The sequence below is a fragment of the Anoplopoma fimbria genome, chromosome 1 (genome assembly GCF_027596085.1).
Source record: "Anoplopoma fimbria isolate UVic2021 breed Golden Eagle Sablefish chromosome 1, Afim_UVic_2022, whole genome shotgun sequence".
Classification (NCBI taxonomy): Eukaryota; Metazoa; Chordata; class Actinopteri; order Perciformes; family Anoplopomatidae; genus Anoplopoma; species Anoplopoma fimbria.
Window position 1 is genome coordinate 24,554,874 of NC_072449.1, and position 22,404 is coordinate 24,577,277.

The window sequence follows — 22,404 nt, forward strand, 5'->3', positions numbered from 1 at the left end:
TCAAAACTAGCGGCGGTGGCGCTAAACTTGAATGTCGCACAGCCAACGCCTTTACTTTATGAAGGAGAAAACCATGGATGAACAAGAGCGGACTTGTGTGGTGGAATGATTATGCATGAGGGAGTTTACTTGAGTAAATTAAATTACATTACAGTCATTTAGCAGACGCTTTTATCCAAAGCGACTTACAGGAAGTGTATTCAACATAGGTATTCAAGAGAACTACTAGTCACCAGAAGTCATAAGTGCATCTCCTTTCTTAAACAAGCATCTTAAAGCATAAGCCAGAGCAAAAGTATAGTGCAGAGGCAGATTACTATGAAAACAATAATTGCAACAGACTAATCCGAATATAATAAGTGCTACAAACTACTACGAATAGGATAAGTGCAGTAAACAAATACAAATTCAATAAGTGCAGCATTAAATCATAATAATAGTGCTATTACAATGTGCAATTACATGCACAACGTACACTTGTGCAATGATAGTTATAATAGTTTTAGTTTGGTTTATTTGCACAATTGAAAAATATAAAAAACACAACATTGATAGATTATATTACAGTGCAGGAAGAGGCAGAAAGCCCACTGAAGCCTCCACCTATATAATATTTTTTTAAAAAAATCACAATACTATAACGAATGCAAAAAGAAAATACATATGGTATGAAATATTGTTGAAAAAGCATTTTTACAAGATATGATTTATAATAATAATACATTCTAAACAAGAAAACAAAATAAAAAAATGTTATTGCATTAATGTTTTTTGCAGTTATAATAGTTATTCTGTCTGTACATATAATATTTCAGTTATTGCGGATTCTTTACTGTTTTTATTGCTTATTTGCTATTTATAATACTTACTTTTGATCTTGTTTTTTTTATTTTTTACTATGTCTCTTGTTTGCACTATACCCTATGCTGCTGTAATCCTGTACATTTCCCCGCTGCGGGACTAATAAAGGATTATCTTATTTTATCTCACTTATGTAAATGTGGATTAATACTGTCAACAAACTATCAATGAAGTTTCAAATACACAACTGTAATTCAGAGTGCTATATTGTAATAGGCCTAACGTTATATATGATAGGCTATTACTGAATTATAATTATAATAATTATCAGATTTATTGGTCATGTACATACATTCATATATATAGACATGAAATTTACCTTGTAAATGATCAACATGAGTGACATTTATGAATTTGCAGTAGTTTATATTGAGCCTACAAATCATTCCATAAAATAACTATATGTTTTGTAGGCCTATATAAAAATGTGTATCTGCTGAGTAAGCAGTAACTATAGCTGTCATATACAATTAATGTACAGTATTTCTCTTGGAAATGTCATTGTTGGAGATTATAGCATTGAATGAAATTAGTTCACTAAAAATACCTAGTCAGTAACAGACATAAATAAGGCAAATGGCAATGTTGAATTTTTAATGCAACATCTCCCCCCGCTGAGCAGCTCACAGTGACCATTCAATGTTGTAGGTCTCCATAACCACAGCACCTACAAACATCCTGCTGGGATCAGCTCTGTCTCTGCTTAGCTAAAAACAATGGCTAAAAGCCAAACTTTCTTATTGTTATACACAGGGGCTCAAATTTAGGACCCACAGCTGTCTGCAACACTATTTTAGCAAACCACCAATGAAGTGTTGAATGAAATGGAAATGGAAAGGTTCTCATTACACTGAAAACAACCATAGCACAAGATTCCAAAACAGTGGTCACCAATGGCAACCAAAGGTAATGTTAAACCAAGGATAGCATATAGATTGAAACTTGTTTACTAACTTGAAAGTAACTTCATTGTTTTAATTGTTGTTTTATTTGATTTAGCAGGCATCTTTCTTGCATTTGTATTACATCTTGTTTTCTGTTATATATTATGTTCATCGCAATATTTGCTGTGTAATTAAGCTAAATAATAGACTGGTACATTATATGTATTTTCTAGTTGGAATTATTATTATTTTGGAGCGTTGCAGAGTCATGTCTTAATATTGTTCATACTACTTTAATTTTCAATTACAGCATTGTAATTATTAATGGAGAAATGTTACATATAATTTCCCTATTCATGCTTTTTCAATTTGGGGTAATTTTTGTTTATACCTGTGTAACCAAGGGCGGTATTTTCACTGGGATGGGGATATCTCCCACATTCACATTCCAAAATCCTGTTCTATTCCCCCTCAGCTGAACACCTGTCAAAAATAAAATAGTCAAACTAAAAAAAGTGTCACAATACAAAGTTTTAAATAGCATTTCTAACATTTCCATAGTTGTTATTTGCTCGAGAAATTTGAAGTTTCATTCATTGTGCACCCAGCTCATTGTCTGTAGTTTGAAATGACACAGTACATATCAATAATTCAGGGTTGCATTCTAATGGTACATTTTTCTATAGAGGGCAAACAGTGGTGGGATCCATATGAAACATCTCATAGAAGACAATTCGTCTACCGGCCAAGGTCAGCTGCAGAGATTCTGCTGTAAGTTCGATTTACATACTCCTGGTGAAGTTATGCATGGGCATAGAGAATATGTTAGTTGGTTTCTCTGTGTGTGTAATTGTATGTAAATGTTGATTCGTATGCAGGTGCCCAACGTCAACTTCATTTAAAGACTCCTATTCTGGACTTTTTGGTTCAACTGTGTACAACAAGGATTTTAGCTGGAAGCCACCATGTAAACCTGAATGCATTCGCACAGGAACAGCCTCGGGGCAGAGGAGAAACAACCCGCATCCCAGTCAGGTCGGTATTTAAGCTGTGTTATTTTTATGCAATTTTACATTTATAGCCGAATGCCTGGCTTGACCTCTCGCTGTGTATACCTTTAAATCAAGTTATTTTCTCTACATCAAGTCTTTCATGATGTGGAAGCTGCCTAGAGATGGCTCACGAAGCTCTGAGTACGTCGGATTCCCTTGGAAATGTCCCCCATCTGAGGGGGAGATGCATAAGGCCTTGACAGCACAGTACAGCTCCATCTACAGATGTGACTACATGGGTATGCCTCAAGGTATGTCAAGTGTGTTGGTTCAGTCTCGTGTATGTGAAAGCATGTCAGAACAGATTAACTACTAACATTCACCAAACAGTCATAATATTTCTCTCTACAGCTCTCTATTTTGCTTTTGTTGTAAAACTTATTTGACAGGACATGATCATATTAATAATGGAGAAGGAAGACTTGCACGTCGGTACAACAGGCCTGAAATGCCACTTTCTACTGATACAGAGATGAGGGACAATTATCGCCAGCCAAAGCAAAAGCTTGAACTGCTGGGCAACTACTCTTACTATGGCTGCACAGATCCTAACAGGGCCTGTCGGGGTATAGGTACTGTATACTAATAAAGATATGAATGTAAACACAGTGAAGAGTGGTGTCCATTTACCAAGCTAATGCTTTCTAGCAATTGATTATCCTGTGTGTTTCAGTTCCAACTGTTGTGCAGAGACACACTCAGCAGAAAAGATCAGATTTGACAAACTACGACAGGTTTTGTGGAAAGAGAGTCACTAATGTCACAAATATGATCAAGTCTCTGCCGCCCCAGGAGCTGCAGCAGCTACACAGAACTTTACCCAAGGAGGGTAAGCATTACTGTTAACAGGTTGCCTACTGATTTTGATTATTGACAGACGGGTAATTCATGTTTTGTGTCTTTTTTCTTTGCAGAAAAGGAGGCTGTAAAATCTGCCATGAGTAGAAATGCTTATCCAACCAACGGGGATCAAGTCAATAAGCCCCCACCAGTTGTGCTTCATTCCTGCTCACCAGAGTGGATATCAAGTTGGCCAGGACCCCTCTAAATCTTATTGCTGATGGTAGTAATTTGTTTATCGGTCTTTGTATTTGATGTTTTATGTAATCTTTTTCATGATAAGGACAATAATTTGAATATACTAGAACTGCATTTAGCAGCGTGCAGATTTTGCCAGGTGTGTCTGCAACAACCACTGCCGATTGAATTATATGAAACTGGCTAACCCCTCGTCTAAACACCAATTATGCACCAACAATATGCACACTCACCCACTAATACCCACACACATGCGCAACCGATCCATAATCTTTCTGTCATAACAATATAACATAACATAATACATTGTAATTAATTATTTTAAAGTGTCTTGTTGTTTTTATTTGATTTAAATCAGTTATGTGTATAACTTGTGTGTTGTCATAATTCAATCTTTTTTAAAATAGCTAACACACTAAAATGACACATAAAGCACAATGACTGAACTCAGAGATGAAAACCTCACTTCAAGTTCACAAAACTCTAAACACATATTTAGCTTTGCTTGCGATTTGTGTGAAAGCAATAAAAAAAATGGCTTTATATCTCATCGTCCCCATGGTCTGCTATCTGATGTTATGCAGTCTGTTTGGGGCTTGATAACAAAACAGAATATAAATGTGTTGCAATGATTTAATGTGTTCGATCTTCACAGAATATCACTTTTTGATTATTCTGTTTTGCACTGTATTCTGAGTCTTTCCAAAAGGAATATTATTATATTTTTAATTAATTTATTCATTCCCTTGGTAGTTGAAATGGAAATGTAAAGAAAGTCACCTTTAATGAGGTGAATTGATTACTTGAAATGATTTAGCTGACTGAATAAAGTACAGTGAAAACCCTGCAATATATTGTTAGTTTGTGAACAAGATATATCAAGGCTGTTTCTCCCCCCATAAGTGCGGGTTCTTGTCTTTAGTTTTGCAGTCTCAGTTGTCACTCTTGGTTCCTTGGTTACCCTGGGGCCACCCGCTCTTCTCAGGTGTTATGTTAGAGTGAGTGTCAGGTAGACTAATGTGAGATCTGTCTGATTAACCTCTGTTTGGAGGTCTGACTGAGGAAATTTGCTGCACGCAAGTCTGCTTTTTACTTTACATCAACCTTCAAGATACAGCTTCTAACAAGGATGCCATTGGGGAAAAAGGTCCGCTCTTCTTCTGCTTCAGGAAGATTAGAAACCCGACATGTGACCAGGTAATCTGCTATTCGGTTTTTCTCCTTACCGTCGTTATAAATCACATGTCTTTGATAAGTTTTGTTCTCTTCATCTTAATATGAGTGCAATGTCTGGGGAAGGGATAATAGGACCAAAGGTTGAGGCCTTGCCTTGTTTCTCTGTCATGTTCAGAAAATGTTTTGTGTTGTCATGGTGCTTGAGTTGCCATCTGGGGCAGCACTGAGCAGTTAATGTGTAATACAGGAAGTCTGGTCACATGCACCTACAATCACTCTCCTAAGATTAAATAGATTTATTAAATAGAGTATGAGAACTTGCACTTAAGTAAAAGTCAAGTAAAGATACAACAATGACCTTCTGATATGCTTCTAATTATTATTATTATTATATTCCTTTATTGATCCCCATGGGGGAAATTCAAGTGTTGCAGCAGCTCAACTACACAGAAACAGATAATAAATACACATATTATACAATAAAATAAAAATAAAAATATTGCCAGAGCAATATTTTTTACACAATAGCAATGCACTATATATTGCATGATTTTACTCAAAACAACATCTCAAATCCTCCAGCATCCTCTCTGAACTTGGGAGTACAGGACACAGGACGACGGGACCAGGTTGTTGGGGTGAGAAGGTCAAGGATAACTTCTCAGCAACAAGACAATGGGTTGTCAGTGAGGACAGACAAGAGCAGCCTGAATGGTTGATTCGAGAGCTGCTAAGACAGAACGGCCGAAGACACTCTGTCACACTGGGAGATGATGCTGAAATCATGAGACAAGAACACCACAGTATTGACTCAACTCGCAGACTCTGCAACCTCAAGGTACAGTTTTCAAAACATCTAACTCAAAGTAAAATCAGATGAGTAAATGGGATTAATGCGCATCTGAAAAGTAAATCTAGATATTTCAGTGCCATGATAGATTTTCACCATATCCCAATCTAACTACTTTGTTAAAGTTACTGCTTATAGCCTCAAGGTGTCACTATAGTGTTACATTCCTACACTCACCAGTTTACAGACTCTTTCTGGAGTGTTTAAACTCAACTACAGCAGAAGCATATTTCCCACACAAGGTGAGCAGCAGAAGGAATGTGAAGTAATGCCAAAAGTGACATTTTAAATCAAGCTGATGATCAATTTGTACTTGCAGCATGACTGCACATCGAGCAGGACAATCTGTCCCAGAGCCAGGGGTGGCCAGGTTTCAGGCCAAAGTGAAACAAACATAGGTGCCGAGCCAACTACTTAAAAGGACCCAAGTACATTCAAATTCTAGCCTTCAAGCTGACAGGAATGATGTACTGATGTAGAAGTTGCAGATGTCAGTCACACTCCCCTGCTTAATGTAATGAGCAGTGTGCCGTGACAGATTAGACAGAACAGGCTCAGGAGTTCAAAGTTATACAGTTCTAATACAGGCATTTGGAAAGCAGTCCAGGTTGTGTGAACACTTTCAGCACTTCCATCACACTGACTGATAAAACAATTATCTCTGGAATTCAGGAGATACCGTGGGGAGACCACGACTCCAGTTACCTCCTTGAGGAATTAGGCTGTTTATCCCTGTTATTTATTAATGATAGATCAAAGAGTGTCATGGATCAAGAACCTGTTGCTAGGAAACGGTGGCAAATTGAAGAGAGGCCATTAACACGAGGAGCATGGCCTGTCATCTGGCCTGCAAGCATCTCAGTGACATATATAGCCGGTGATGGCTAGTCCTGGCCTTTACAGTTAGTTATTAATACTCAGAGGTGGAGCCCTAATCATGTGTGTTGATAATTACATAGTGTTAATATCTCCTCTCTAGCATTCAGACTTTACGAGCTGCCTGGTGAATGAAATGAAAAAAACATTCATAATCAACCTGCATTATTTATTGGCTCATTTCATAATACAATGTTACAATTTTTTCCTCTCTCCGATAAGATTGATGAGACAATATCACTCGACAACCTCCAAAAATTGAAACTAGCATTTGAGGTACTGTATAAACTGCATATTTTATAAACACACTGACAGTCTGATGATTCCTTGCTGGAAGATTTGCCTGTATTTTCTCTTGTAAAGGAATTTGAAACGGGTGGTCGGAGATCCATTGATGGGAATACATTTGGACGTATAGTGAAGAAGTGTCTGGGTTTGCATAAGACAGTAAGACAGTGTGACATTTCTCTCTTACTCTCTCTCAGATTCTCTCATCTCTGTGTTCTCTGTGTCTCACATCAGTTTTTGCTAGTAGAGTACCTGATTAATTCAAAATAAGTGTCATTGTTCCTTATTCTTTTGTGCTTTGAATTTCACAGAGCAATGCGCAGATTCAAGGGTTATTTAAGAAGATTGATTATTCAGGCCAAGGAAGGATTTCATGGGTGAGATAACATTCATTTTTATGGAGCATTCAGCTCTTTTATTCTGGAGAATTGCCTTAGTTATGACACTTTTTTATGCATGCTAATACCAGGAATTTGCATTAAAAAAAAGTTAGGCATCTATGAAATGTGAAAGGGTTATTTTGTCAGCTGTAATTTAGTTAGGATTTCAGGAGCAAGTGAAACTGTAGCTCACCTGAACACAATCATTCAGGCTACATCAGCTTTTCTTATGCCAAGTTGACCGTACAATAACACATGGTACAGAGTTGATTGTTTACCAAGTAATGCATTGCCATTGACTCTTGTCACTTGACTAAATTATCTTTTCAGTTTTTTTTTCTTTAGCTGGATAGTAGTCAATTGTGACAGTCTGTATGGATTACAATTATTTTACAAATTATATAATTTCTAGATTGACATTGGAAATAGAATTCATAATCTAAATACTTAATTTACTTTATCTTAAACCTAAGGCCCTACTCATGTAACCATGATAACAGTTAAATGACTATCAACATGCGGGCTAGACAACTTGAACCTAACACAACGTAATGTGACGCAGGGTGAGTTCTGCACACACATGCTGCAGGAGCACAAAGAGAAGGAGGAAACTGCAAGACGCAGTAAGCAGGTGGCGTTCACTCTGCCAGCCACCATGAAGGCGTTGTGTAATGGCATCCCCATCGTCAACATACACTCCACCCATGATGGCACCATCGTAACAGTGCGAGAGGACGGGTGTGTTTGCTACTGGAGCCCTGAACTTAAACCACTCAAGACCAAACGCATGTTTGTATGTTTTACATTTTTTTACATTTACCTGAACACTTTAAGGATTAGTTTGGTGTCATTCTAAAGTTATTTATTTTCAATAACAATCTTTTTTCAATAGTGTTTGGACAACAATAGAGTGCTGCAGGGATGACATATTTTTGTGGGCCAACCTTGGGAAACTCAAGTTTATGATACATATACGCATTTTGTTTAGCAAGATCACCTTCACAAATGAACACGACTTTCATGATTTTTGGAGCGTGAAAGTCATTGGCAGATGTAAAAAGCTTAAGAAGGCATGATGATGTTTTGTAGTTTCTTTTGGAGCCGTAGAACCAACGTGGATATATCTTAAACTTGTTTTAACCACAGACCATATTTCAGGCATATAAAAAAAAAAACATTTACTTGAGACAATTGAACATTTCCAGGTTTAGGACTCTTTATAGATGAAGCATTTAATATTGTCCAAATGTATAGAAGGTGTTTTCTCTCTGTATGTGCATAGTGAGAGCAAAATATCAAAGCTGAATCTTTACAAATACTTATTCAAGACTATCAGATTGCTTCAAATGATACAGCTGAACACATTTTTAACACATTACTTTTTTCTTAAAGAATGAAGGACCTGCAAACAGGAAGTCAAAGTGGGCAAGTGATTTTACTCTGATGACAGAGTTCAACAAGCTGATGATCGGAACAGGGTTAGTTTTAATACAATGAATTAAAGAGCTCATTATTTATTGAGTACGTAGATTACTCTAACTGCAGGTTCCAGACTATTCCAGCTTTGTTTATTGTGTGTGTCTTCGTTATCTTGCAGGGACAGAGAGATCCAACTTTATGAGCTCTCCACTCTGGAGCCTTATTGCCAGATCAATGCACTAGACACAGTGCCTTTGACATTAGACTACGGGTGAGAAACAAACCTGCATGTTAACATATCTTCCAAATGTCACAATAAGTCACAATCATTTGAGTTTGTTTTGTTTTCCTCATAGCTACACTGGCCCTGATAAATGTTGTATCCTGTATGGAGACACAGACGTAGGTCCATTGTTAACACCTGATCCAATTCTAAATCATAAAAATATTAGTTATGTTCTACTTGATTACTGAAATGCTGGCAGAAGTCAATTTTGGTGTTTGTGTTTCAGGGATGTGTGACTATCATTTTAATATCCTCTGTTGGAGATACCCTCAGGTAATTGTGCTTTCTAAAAACTCACTACACACTTTTAATCTTCTTTCACATGACTGGTCACTGCACATTGTACAATCTGGTTGGATGCAGTGTTGGTGTATTTAAATGTGCAATGCCATTCTAGGCAGGTCACTCATGTATGTATCAGGGATGCATGGATCTAACTTTTTCAGTCTCCATACTGATATTAATACCTGGGCTTTTGGTATCGGCCAATGCAAAGGATCGATAGATACCAATGTTTTATCAAGTTGTAGGCCTCACTGTGTGGAAGTGACTTGGATCATTCTTTTATGTGTAAGGCAACATCAAGCTTGACTAAAACATTGCTTTCCTAACTTTGTAAAACAAAATGTAACAACTAAATACATAGATATAAATGTACTAACTTGTTATTTTTTTAAATAATGGTATCTAGTATTATTTTGTTTTGGTTATAACAGAGAACTGAGTGTATGGACTCAGTGAAGTACTTAAAAAAATAGCCAGGTAGCACAGAAACTTCAAAAGTATGGTGGAAAATTTAACTTTGCTTCCTATCTCTTCCCTGAGAATCAAATAAATGATGTGCATGTTATGTGAGTGAGGCAGTGTCTCAGCAGAATGTGACCTGTTTCAGGCTTGCTTGTTCATTTCAATTTCTATTTCTTTATAGATTATGGAATAAATTACCAAAGATTGAAAATATGCCCAACATAGCAGTTGACAATGCAGTGCTATCTCCCAATGTGACATTTGTCAGATGGAAGGTTCATCACGACTGGGTGACACAGGTGACATTTTACCTTTACATTTGTATATACACTTCCCTTATAATGAAATTAATTTAAGTTCAGCTAAGTGACGATTGACAATATCTGCAGAAGCTGTGTAACAATACATTTTACTTGCATTATGAGCAGATAACCCTGCAATAGGCTGAGCAACTAACTCTTCTGTTTAACTTTAGGCAAAATATTTTCAAAGTTTTCAAGCTGTTGTCTCCTCATCGAATGAAGAATCTTCTTCCCTCGTTATAGGTAATTTTGTTTTTCTTTACCTTTTTTTGGGCAGTTGTTCAGCACCATCAGGACAATATCAAACAATCCAGGACTTTCATTATTGTGACTTGACTGTGATTTAAGATCGAGATAAGAAATTACGTATGTTGATGATATAAAGTATCAAGTTTCACTCTTCAGTGTGCAGAATTTAAACTTGTTGTTGAACATGAGGCAGCCTGGTAGAAGAGCTTTAAGGGATGACAAATGATGACTCATCTATCTCAAATTCACCAATCAATGCCAGCGTGTGTGTATTTGTTGTGTGTGTGTAGTCGGCCATGTCCACTTGCCAGCTAGCTCATTTGTTCTGATAATGGCCTGCCCTTGATCCAGAAAGTATGTTTGATCAATGCTCACACACAGCGCCTTAGTAAAACACTTCTTTGTCCTTTTTTTTCTTGAGGGTGTCTGCTGCCTTTAACAGACGCTGAGCAGCAGTTGAGTGAGATCAGAGAGGCCTGCTATGAAGGGAAGACCAAGAAGGTCCATCTGAGCTGGACTCCACAGCTCCGGGCATCATGTGACCAGAGAGTTTTCACCATCTACAAAGGTGTAAAGGCCTTTGACCTGTGTCAGAAGCACAGCTTGCTGGTCACTGGAGGGATGGACCGACTCGTACGCATGTGGAACCCATATGTTTCTGGGTGAGGAGCCAGAATTCAGAGGGCTTTCTTAGAGAAAATGAACATTCAATTAAAAAGCCACATCCTCTTGGTTCTGTTTTTCTTTTTAGAAAACCAACCGGTATTTTGAAAGGCCACTCTGCTCCCATCGTCTACCTCCACATCTTGTCAGAGGACAGTCAGATCGTCTCTGTTTCCATAGACAACACAGTAAAAGTAATTATTACTATTTTTTTTTAATGTTTTGTTGACTTTACTACAATCCAAATGATCCAAAGAAATACAGCATTTATACTACTGTATATGCATTAACCACTGCAGACATTTCATCAGCAATGGTGGAAAGTAACCAATTACAGTTACTCAAGTATTGCACTATAAGAAAATTATTTTAATCTTTTACTTCTAGAGTTTTGTATTTTTTACTCAATTACATTTATTTTGATACTTTTCAGGTTAAGGTTGTACACACAAATGCATAATAATTTTATAAAGCAGATTAAATTATACAGCAGTATAAAAAGCAGTGTACACTATCTACACCTCAACAGGTTTAAGTACTGCTTACGTACGTTAATAGAAATTATAGTATATTATATAGTAATTTGTTACTTTAAGGTGCAAAGTATTGCTAAATCCTCTGTACTTCTACTTAAATTAAAATGTTAAATGCAGGTGTTCTTTAGCGTGGTATTGCTTTTACTTTATCTATATAAATTATTCTTCCTGTTCACATTTCAGATTTGGGATATTCAAGAACAGTACTGCCTGTTTACAGCAGACCCCAAAGCCAGCGGGATTCATGGTGACATGTCTGCATGCTCGTATTCCTCTGCTATGAAATCCTTTTACATGGCGGCAGACTATATGACTGTGCTCTCCCTGAAGATAAGGTTGGCTTTGTGCTTTATTCATCATAGAATGTACTCTGTAGATACTTTTGAAAATATTCCTCAACTGAACTCATTTAAGGGGAAAAATTTGTGGAATTCCAGGAAATAAGACAGCTGATGCTTTTGAAGAATTGCTTTTGAGGAACATCTCACTTTCACCCAACAGATTTTAATATTTTTTTTCTTCAGAGATGACGGCAGCACCTTAATATTAATCCCTCTTTTATTAATTCTATTATCTTCTGCCTCTGTAAGGCCGAGGCTGCACAGCCGTCTGACTGTTTCGCATAATGACTCTGTAATGTGCTGCGGCTACAGTGAGGAGTTTCGTCAAGTTGTCAGCTGCACTGAGGGATCTGTGAGTAAATCAGTACTTTACAAGATCACATTTCCACTGTAAAGTTGATCAGGTCTGTCTTAAACATGACCATATTTACTTGACTTCATAACTCAAAATGTTACTTGTATCAGGTGGTGAAAGTCTGGGATTTTGACACCGGGCGACAGGTTTTTGAGTTTGGTGGCAGAAATGATCTGTCTGCCATCACATGCATGACTTTTGACCCGAAAGGGAGGAGGTACAGCACAAAATGCAACTTGTTAAAGGTTTCACTTTTCATAAAAAACACTCGGCCACTACTTCTTCACACTACAGCATGTTCTTGTGTTTGCAGACTCATCACAGGTGGAAGAGATGGTTGTTTAAAGATCTGGAACTTCAACAATGGTCAGTGCCTAAAGACACTAAAGAAGGGTAGGTACTGTACATTTTCATTACTTCCTCATACCAAAATCAAGAAAGAGAAAAATAAATATCATATTTACTGTGAAAAATACCCCCCCAATCTTTCCTGTAGAGAGTGAATGTCAAGAAGTGTGCGACTGCATCTTTCTGCAAGTTCACAGGAATTTGTGAGTAATGATGTGATATTTTGCAAGTGTTCTCGGCTCAGTATGAATTTTAATCCATGTTGAGTTTATGTAATTTTACGTTTGAAGCTATGTGATGTCTGTCGGCCGGGACCGGAAGATTGACATTTACCCAGTGAGTACAAAAGACATGAGTTCTATGTATTATTTGTCAGTTGTGTCTCAGAATTCCCAGTTCAATTATTTCTCCAATTCCTCCATCCGTCCATCGTATTGCATCCAATTTGCATTAATTTACATTGTCATTACCAGCTGAACTCCATTCTAAAAGCAAAAAAAAAAGACTTATAGATCATGCAAAATGTTGTCTATTTTGAATTTCATTATAACGAACATGTTTGGCTGCATGGCGGATGACACTTCTTGTCATTGTCTAGTTAATAAGGATTTTAATGTGCTAATAGGATGTTCTTTCAGCTATTTTAAACAAAACCAATAGTGTTTTTATTTAAAATTCCCTGTTTGCTGAATATGCATCTGCATTTTGTCAGGACATACCCGAGGACCTTCATCATGTCCAGACGCCACAGCCTTCGTGGCAAGATGATCTGGTGATTAATGAACAGAAAATTGTCTTGACAATAACTTAGAGAAAAGATGTTCAGGGATACCAAAATTATAACAGTGGGCTCCGGCTGACAGTTAGTATTCCCCCATGTCATTAATTTCAGGAAGAATAGATGACAGAAACGTTGAATGGATCCATCCATTATTCTTCCATTTCTGAAAAGCACAGCTATCTGTGTTGAAAGTGACAAAAGGACAAATTGGGTGTTTATGTTGTGAACTGAATGCTTGATCAAAAACACATTAGGCAAGTGCACAATGCGTGCTATCTTATCATCAAGGCATCATTAAGTTGCTATGGTCAATTTTTATTTATTTATAAAAATAATTTTAGGAAATCAGCATTTTCCAGTGATGGAAAGAAATTAAGTATGTTTTCTAAAGTACTGTACTTAAGTACAACTTTGAGGTATTTAAGGAACTTTACCTGAGTATTACCATTTAATGTCATTTTATTTTTGTGCTCTATTTTTTACTTGATTGCATTGATTTGACAGCAATGGTAACAGGGAATCTGATTACTATTTTAAATACAAAAGATAAAATATGATTGTATATATTTAAACACACAAAATCACTGTGCATTGTATATTAGGGGTGCTTGGCCAGTGTCGTCCATGCTTTGCCTCAGTGCACCCTCACAAATGGAAAGATAAAGTTTCCCTGCTGGTTGTTTGTTCCTATTTAACACACACACACACACACACACACACACACACACACACACACACACACACACACACACACACACACACACACACACACACACACACACACACACACACACACACACACACACTGAAGACTCTGTAGTCTTTGGTCCTACGAGTCATTTTTGCTGACAGGCTGTAAAGTTCAGAGGGATCTCTGCCCTATGTGCAGCATCACCTGCACAATGTTTTTTTTAACGCAGAAAGTTCCCCCATCCCCCATGTCTCGTTTTTATTATCCCTCTTCCCTTGTTCCATTTCTCTCAGCTGTGATCATTTATATTACAAATATGATATGTTTTAGTCTCTTACCACCCGCTGTACCCATAAGTATACACACATGTATCTAGTGTAACTATATAGTATTTAAATTTTCTCCCAAGCACACCATTGGTGATGTCCTCACATCACACAGCTTTTCTTTGTGTCTAAGTCCCAGTGCAGCCAAGCTTTGACCTGTCAGCATACCTGTCGTTTATGAAAGGCTGAAGTGTCTGAGCTCTCACTGAAATGTAAGAATGCTTTTATCACTTGGCTCAGTTCAGAACTACAGGTGTGCACCAAAGGCCCTCCTGCCACAGTGTCTTAAAGAGTTACCTCAATATTTTATACCCCGTAGTTTTTATTCTTGCACATGTGTTTGCATATATAATAGTAACAAGATTAACTTCTTTATTATTGTGTATCCCAAAAGCAATACACGTATCTCAAGAAAATTAACAAATGCATATGATCCCCTAAGTGTCATGGATTTGTAATCCAATAGCTGCTAATAGATTGGTATTCTTCAGGGATTCAATTTCTCATCATTGAGAATTTATATTTGGTGGATTGTGAAAGAAACTCTTAACCTTGAGACTAAAATAATTCCCAAAGGTAAAATCAGGCAAACAACCACTGCTGTATAAACAAGCAAGTCCCCAGGGCACTGTGAGGTTAGCTGTGAGCTAAATGCTAACGCCAGCATGCTAACATGATGATGTTTAGCTGGTATATTTAATATACTCACCATCTTATTTTAGCGTGTTAGCATGCAACATTTGAAAATTAGCACTAAATCCAAAGTGCAGATGTGCAGTCATTAGTTTTGCAGATATTTGGTCACAAACTATTATGAGGAAAAATACATTTTGGCAAAATGGTGGTGCTAGAGATCACCAAAAAATAATCAACATTTATCATATGAGCATTTGATGTTTGTATCAACTTTCATGGCAATCAAGCAAATATTTCGAATAATATTTTACTTAATTCCTTTTTAAACATTTCTGCCATTTTAAAAGTGTAATACCCGATGATTCTACCTGATAGTGACGTGCCGTACTCACACTTCAGGCTTAGATAAAATCATCAGCTACAATATTTAAGGCAGCCGAATGCTCCCAAAGCTGTGTATTCAAAAATGTCACACAACAGATTACAGTTCCTCTATCTGATTTTACCTGGATAGAGTGGTCAGCTTACCGCTGACAGCAGGGGAAAGTTATCTCTCTACATGAGCTGTAGGAGGGAAAATTGATTCTCAGTCACGCTGTGATCCATTATTGGAGGTGACACTGAGTCCCTCCCATCTCTTTTATTATGGCCGATGGTTACACTCACCCCCAAAGAGCCCATTAACAGAGCAGAAAGAATGCATTACAGAGGCCAGTAAGAAAAGAGACCTCTTTGAGTATCTACAGAGCCTTCTCATGAAATGTTTTTTTCATTAATGGCCTGCAAGAGGAAGATCAATGGGTTGGTCTTATATATTGGTCTCTTTCCCTTGTCCATTCAGCCACCGGCACACTGTGAATTTTTCTGTTCCTCCAGATGGCCAGTGTTGTGTTGCATCTCATTAATATTTGAAATCATTGCCCAGTATCTATTAAATATTTTGCATTGGTCTTGGTCAATTTACTGTTAGTCCACTAATCAGTGCCTAAGTCAAAACATGCCGTCTGTTTTTCCTGATTTGTGTACAGTTTTTTGTTGGCAGCATCACTCAAAGCAAAATATTCCTGTTGAGGTCAGAGAAAGAAAGCAAGAAGCACATAAAACACAAGATGAATTGCATTGTTGTATCATGGTGATGTGCAGTGGCAGGAGTAATGTTTTGCTTTTCGGCTCGCTCAGGGGTTTGACGTTTAGCTTCTTATATACAGTCGATGACATCAAGTCAGTCATTGATCTAAAATGTGTAAGAAATTTGGCCAGAGTACTCTAAGAAAAAGCACAACTGTAGTGAAAACTCTGACATTCATGGCTTAAAATTAGTCAAAACATTTTTCACCCACGATTTATTTATCCCTTAGCTCATCAGAGAGGCATATCTTTGAAATTTTTGGTGGACAGACTGGTGACCTTTAACCCTGCACTTATTCTAAATTAATATGGTTAAAGAAATAGTTGGGAAATGCGCTTCTTTGCTTTTTTAAGAGAGTTAAATAAGAAGATTGATAACACTCTTGTGTCTGTAATATACATGATAAATATAAACTACCAGCAGCAGCCATTTAGCTTAGCTTAGCACAAAGACGGGAAAAAGGGGGAAAAGCCTGCCTGTTTATGTCTGTGTCATTTTTACACTTTGCCTTTTGCACAGTCTAGAGAAACTAGATATCCCATTAATCCAATAACCCATAAACTAGTATACTATTGGTGTGCTGGTTGGCAGATTTTTATCTACCTTCTGAAAAACCAAGCTAGCTGCTTCCGTTCCATTTTTTGTGCTAACTGTCTCTGTGAGAGAGCAAATAAGCTTTTTCCCCCCTAAACATTCCCAAGGACAATTTTTTAATAGGATCTGTAACATTAGGACCATATCAGGCTTTATCTTTTAGAAATACTCTGTAGTATTGAAGTATTAAGTATATAAATTCACAGCACTTATGTTTGATGTATTTTTTTGAGAACATATTATAAGTAAAAAAATATATATAATCAATTAACTTAATGTATATGCTATTTTTTTAAATAAACTTCAAGTTCTCTGAACTGAAAAATAATGTTTCCATTTTCTAATATTTCATATTTTATTTGTTTTTAAAATATTGGACTTTCCTTGTCAATGTAAGTAATATCTTTGAAGCTTTAACACATAATAAATGTAAAACACAATATATTTCTGTGTGCGACAGGAATCTTTCAAAGATAAGAGACCAATGGATATAAAGTGGCTGATCCTATGAATTTTTAACCCTGCAGTTGTTTAGAGACACTCACACATTGTCTTTTCTCAGAAAAATGGCCATAAGGAGGACATCCTGTGTGTGGCACAGTGTCCCCCATCTCTTGTAGCCACCAGCAGCTATGATGGAGAGATTATCGTGTGGAACGCGGTTTCCGGACGTATACAGTGTCGGTTTGTCAGCCCTCTTCTACCTGAACACCAGAATGTTGAAGGTGATTTTGCAGCAAAGAGAATGTTCAATATATTCAATGAAAACGCATTGCTTTGCATTTATTTGATGGTTTTTTTCTATTACACAGGGCTGGATACAAATGTGCCATGCATAATTTTCCTGAAGAACTCCAAGTTACAGCACTTTTCGTCGGCTACGGCTCTGCTGTCTTCTGGAGCCATGGGTCAGTGTTATGAACAGCACTAATTACATCACATGATTACATTTTGCAAGATTTCATAGACCCTTACTTACTGTATGTATTTTCACTTTTAAAGGTTGTATAAATCTCTGGAACGTGCTCAGTGGAGGAAAATTTGTGGGCAGCTTCAAAGCTGTAAGATATTTTACTAAACAGCATTTCTCAGTTTCACTTTTCTTTCTCTTACCTTCAAAATTGCTGATTAAACAGTAAGATATTTTGTGGTGCACTGTGTCTTTGCCTGGTTCGTTTTTGAACAACTAGCAGATACCTTCCTTGGAGCTGCATAATGGCAACCTATATATTGGGAGGTGGGGAAACATGGGGGCATAAAGCTAAAATAAAACACATGCCTGTGAAAGCAGAAATTGTGTTTTGAGGCTATTAAACAGTGTTCCTATATTTCACAAAAGACACAAAAAACAGTCTTTTTGCTTTCACACCCAACTTGTGTTTTGTTACCTAGCAACAATGGCTCTTAACAATGTAGGCGTTTTTAATGCATCTTTGGTTTCTTCATGATTAGTTTCTACAAATTGTTGCTAGACACATTTGGTTATATATTGTCAGATTTTCTGGAAAGGACTTTAGCTAGGGGAATATAAGTGTGCAAGGAGGAGAACAGTAAGCTAGCCATCACCAAATTATAAATATGAATAGTTGGGATGTCAGTGCTATGACTAAAAATGTTTCTTTTTATTTCCATTTTGCAGTCTAGATTCCAACAAAAGATTACAGAAATGGCTAAAACGGACAAGGACACGTTGGTGTTCGCTGCTGACCGAATTGGTTACATCTACGTTTACAACATAGAGAAGTTTGCCCCTGAGCAAAAATCACTTAGAGGTTAGATGCATTTTTTTCTTGCAATTGACTCTGAGACACTGAGAAACTGTCCATCAGAACATGCAAAATCACATTTGTGAGCGTGTTCCTGTTTGTATTTTCCACATCCACTCAGCTGAAAACTTCTGGCGTGCCCACACCAGCAGAATTACTGGGTATGTAAAATACACAACATGTTTTATCATGGTCGATCACAAATTAATCTTAAGTTTAAAATGATCGGGTAACTGCTCTCAAAGAGCAATTAGACTTTTCCTTGAGTCGTTAACTTTTAGCTGCTTGTATACTTAATAGTCCCCGAGGGTACAGTCATTCTCAGTTTTGGGTGTCGCTGGCAGCAGGAGCTCCATAACTTCCTTCTGCTGCAGTAGACAAACAAAGTAAAGGAGAAACTGTGTGGGAAGGTCTCAAAAGAGACGATCAGTATAGGTGAGAAGTGGCCCGGGGTGCATCTGCCATCAGACCCACCAACAGAGTGGATGATTTAGGGTTTTCTGCCAGAAATGTCTTCTCTCATTTCATCTCATGTCTCTTTATTCTGTTGCAGCCTGCAGATTGTTGACAATGATCAAGTGGTGCTTACCTCATCCACTGACTACACTGTGCGCCTTTGGAGTGCACATGGAGAATTCATAGGTGGGTGTCATTTTGCATCTGTCAATCCCCTCCTTCTAGACATTATTAATGTCCATGCAAACACCATTAATCATGGTGCAGTGCTGTTATTTGTGGAAAGGTTCATTTCAACGTGACGGTACTGGCTGGATTACCCCTTTTGGGTAAACACTAGCTGTTGGGCTCTTATGCTACCCCCTTCCTTCCACTCACTCTGCATTGTGTATGTGCCCTGTCACCCTTAAGTACCCGTCAAGTAGAGTGCACACAGCAAATTACATGGCAGCTTAATTATATTTTGCCTAGAGAGCTGGTGTACTCCTACGCCACAATACTACCTGGCTCCAGGTTTACAGTGTGTCAGTTACATTTTGGTGAATTTATTTCGCAACATTCACCACGTAGGCAAGGTATTAGCTCAATAAATAAACATATAAAACTAGATTTTGAATAAGGTTATTCAGTGAGGTAGTGATCCAGGACCAACATTACGGTCAAAGCATTGTAAACAAGCAGATATAATGTACAATTAAATAATAACCACTAACCAATTGACACAATGTGAACCTTGGGATTTCAGGAGCCAAATCCCTTAAAGAGATAGTGTTTGTGCTAAGCTAAGCTAACTGGTTGCTGGCTGTAGCTTCATATTCCTGTCATATTTAATGCACAACCAACAGAGAGTGGTACTATGCTTCTCATCTGACTCCCCTAATGTATTTTCCAAAATGTCGAACTATTCCTTCAAATGTCTGTCACCGACCTCATTGGTAGTCCACCCTTTATGTACACGTACTACAACTCTATCTGAATCGCTGCAGTGTTTCTCTAAATGCTATTAAACAGAATTTATTTTTCAAACTGATTGCTAACACTTTGGTAAGGAAATGTTCCTGTCCTGTGGGTCTGGTCTAAGAATTGAGCTGCAGGGCGCTCCAGAGAAATTATTTCAAATGGATTCAGACATTGTGACATTTTAAAAAGCCACAGCTTCGACTCCATCACATCCGTTCAGCACCATACAGCACAATTTGAAAATACACTGAAATGGTACATTTTGGCTTTTGTCCACAGGGACCTTTGGGCAGTCTGAGAGCTGGGGCGTCCACATCTCTTCATCTTGGAAACATCCTGCTGTCCCCTATGAGGTCCTGATTGATCCTCTGAGTATGCCTGATCATGAAATTCAATATGTAAACACACGTCTTTCTGATGCCATCTATCCTGACAAGAGTGGGGCTCATAGAGGTGAAGCAAAGGTGAGCTGCATAACTTCAATATGTATTATACTGTGTAAGCTTTAGCTATGTGTCTCTCTCTATCTCTCCACCCTACAAACGTTTAACTGAATGGTGCCTGCTTCTCTTGCGGCATAATTGCAGTCAGAGTCACACAGTAAACTGAGACTTCCCTCATCATCCATCAGTGACACAGACATTGGGGAAGATTAAAAGCACATTTTACCCAGAGGAACACAAGACTGGGTGAGTTATAACCATTACAACAGCAAAGACTACTGTACACATGCTATGTAAGTCTACAAAGTGACAGATTTATATTAAGTGTGAGTGTGTCTTCTTTTGCATTTCAGGCTCTGTCATGAAACTGTCAGGCATACTAACAAGCTATCGAACCACAGCTCTTTGAAAGGCTTTGATGCTGTGGAGCCACTGAACACCATTGTAAGACCTGACCTCTCATTAGCAGCACTGAGGAGCTGGAGTCAACCGAATAAGAGGAAACTGTATTGATTACAATTGAGTAACCGGATCATTCAATATTATAAAGACATTCTTTTAAAATGGAAATGGTGAGAATGTGGGCTTTAGGTAATCATAACAATGTATTATGTGATGGAAAATAATGGATAAAATTAATGTGTGAAAACTGATTGCAACATTAAGTGGCTTTGAACAAAGTTGAAAGTTCAGGAAGAATACTAAGAAATCAAATTGCTTTTTCAGACAGTTTTTACTTGAACTGCAGGCTGTCATTTGCATTTTGAAACACACAACTGTCCAGGTCATATTCTTGGCATGAAGTGAAGTAAAATAAAAAGGGTTACCATTACCATTAGAGTAGAGGAATAATAACTGACATTTATGACTTTAGACTGTGAGGAAGAGCATATTTTCCTCAGTATTCCCGAGACTTAAGTAGACCAATTTAGTGAATGTTTTTAGTGAGAAATCTCTGAAAGCCCACTGTACGCTCACACTAGCACCAAACATCAGACAGTGAAAATTAGCAACTGGCTAATCAACATAGTGTTGTGGAGCATTTAGCAGCTAAAAAGCCAGATATATTTCCCTCAGATGTTGGTGGGCCAAAAACAGAGTTGAGAGGTCAGTGAATATTGGAATTTTATTTATCACAGAGAGAAACATGGAACTGTTTCCGAATATGTTGCAACATAAAGGTGATAATATTTCTGAGCTGTGTTTAAATCTGGTTTCAGTTACCCCTTAGTGGCCAAAATAAAACCTGTTCTTGCAGATTGGAAAACCTTTTTTCTGAATTACTAAATGGGATAAAGATAATTTAATGTTACTGAGCCTGATTTTGAAAATATGATAGAAAAACTATATATATGTCATATCCTTTCAAATCACATCCTTTCTACTTATTTAATTATTTATCTTTGATATATGATGTATTATCTGTGTATTAAAGGCATTATCTAGCATCTTAAGAAATACTCTGGCATTTATTGTATTATTAATAGCATACTTTCAAACTTGTCATCCTTATATGTTTCAGTTACGAGAAAAACATTAAAATGTATGTATTGCCCTTGTTGTAGTTGTACCTGCTTTTTTATAAAGAAGGAGAGATCTATCTGAGGCTGGAGTTTGCAAGATTAAACACCATCTGTACAGTATGAGGTGCAACAGGGACAGAGAATCTCATAATAACTATATAGTAGGTACAGAAATATTTTACAACATGTGACAGTCTTTTAGCTGTTCATTTTAGGTTTAAGTAGGTTGAGAGTGAGCCATGTGAATGCAGACACAGACGTGGCTGTGCAAGGGAAATAAACTGTGACCTACAGTAAAACAAATGAGGGAATGAGGTGTATTGTACCGTGTGTGCATACAATGGCATTTTGCACAGTGCATCAAGTAAATTGTTATATTTAGTTGTTATATTCATAAAAATCATACCCACAGAAAACCTGCAATTTATTACCTTTCACACATTCACAG

General features: G+C 37.3%; 2 protein-coding genes across 2 annotated transcripts; both read left to right on the plus strand.

Annotated features, from left to right (window-relative positions):
- The first annotated feature begins 1,754 nt into the window (after nt 1-1,754).
- On the plus strand, nt 1,755-3,926 carry LOC129096750 (testis-expressed protein 26-like). The gene is made up of 7 exons (XM_054605384.1): nt 1,755-1,767; nt 2,432-2,516; nt 2,624-2,780; nt 2,892-3,048; nt 3,187-3,369; nt 3,471-3,626; nt 3,712-3,926. The coding sequence occupies exons 1-7, from the start codon at nt 1,755-1,757 to the stop codon at nt 3,843-3,845; spliced, it is 885 nt and encodes a 294-aa protein (XP_054461359.1). The 3' UTR covers nt 3,846-3,926.
- A 1,038-nt stretch (nt 3,927-4,964) lies between these two features.
- Nucleotides 4,965-20,798, plus strand: wdr95 (WD40 repeat domain 95). Its single transcript, XM_054606413.1, has 27 exons — nt 4,965-5,032; nt 5,594-5,849; nt 7,337-7,402; nt 7,968-8,194; nt 8,818-8,883; nt 9,003-9,095; nt 9,181-9,226; nt 9,337-9,383; nt 10,039-10,156; nt 10,333-10,402; nt 10,851-11,070; nt 11,160-11,265; nt 11,791-11,942; nt 12,198-12,300; nt 12,414-12,520; nt 12,617-12,696; nt 12,800-12,854; nt 12,942-12,987; nt 13,364-13,423; nt 17,371-17,533; nt 17,621-17,716; nt 17,811-17,869; nt 18,448-18,580; nt 18,696-18,735; nt 19,128-19,216; nt 20,270-20,454; nt 20,787-20,798. Exons 1-27 carry the CDS (start codon nt 4,965-4,967, stop codon nt 20,796-20,798), a joined length of 2,763 nt encoding a protein of 920 aa, XP_054462388.1.
- The last annotated feature ends 1,606 nt before the right edge of the window (nt 20,799-22,404 follow it).

Coding starts and splice junctions, on each gene's coding strand:
- LOC129096750 (XM_054605384.1), top strand. Junction 3,370..3,470: donor CAGGGCCTGTCGGGGTATAG/GTACTGTATACT, acceptor TGTGTGTTTCAG/TTCCAACTGTTGTGCAGAGA. Junction 3,627..3,711: donor CAGAACTTTACCCAAGGAGG/GTAAGCATTACT, acceptor TTTTCTTTGCAG/AAAAGGAGGCTGTAAAATCT.
- wdr95 (XM_054606413.1), top strand. CDS start 4,965: ATGCCATTGGGGAAAAAGGTCCGCTCTTCTTCTGCTTCAGGAAGATTA. Junction 17,717..17,810: donor GCTGTCTTCTGGAGCCATGG/GTCAGTGTTATG, acceptor TCACTTTTAAAG/GTTGTATAAATCTCTGGAAC. Junction 18,736..19,127: donor CACACCAGCAGAATTACTGG/GTATGTAAAATA, acceptor ATTCTGTTGCAG/CCTGCAGATTGTTGACAATG.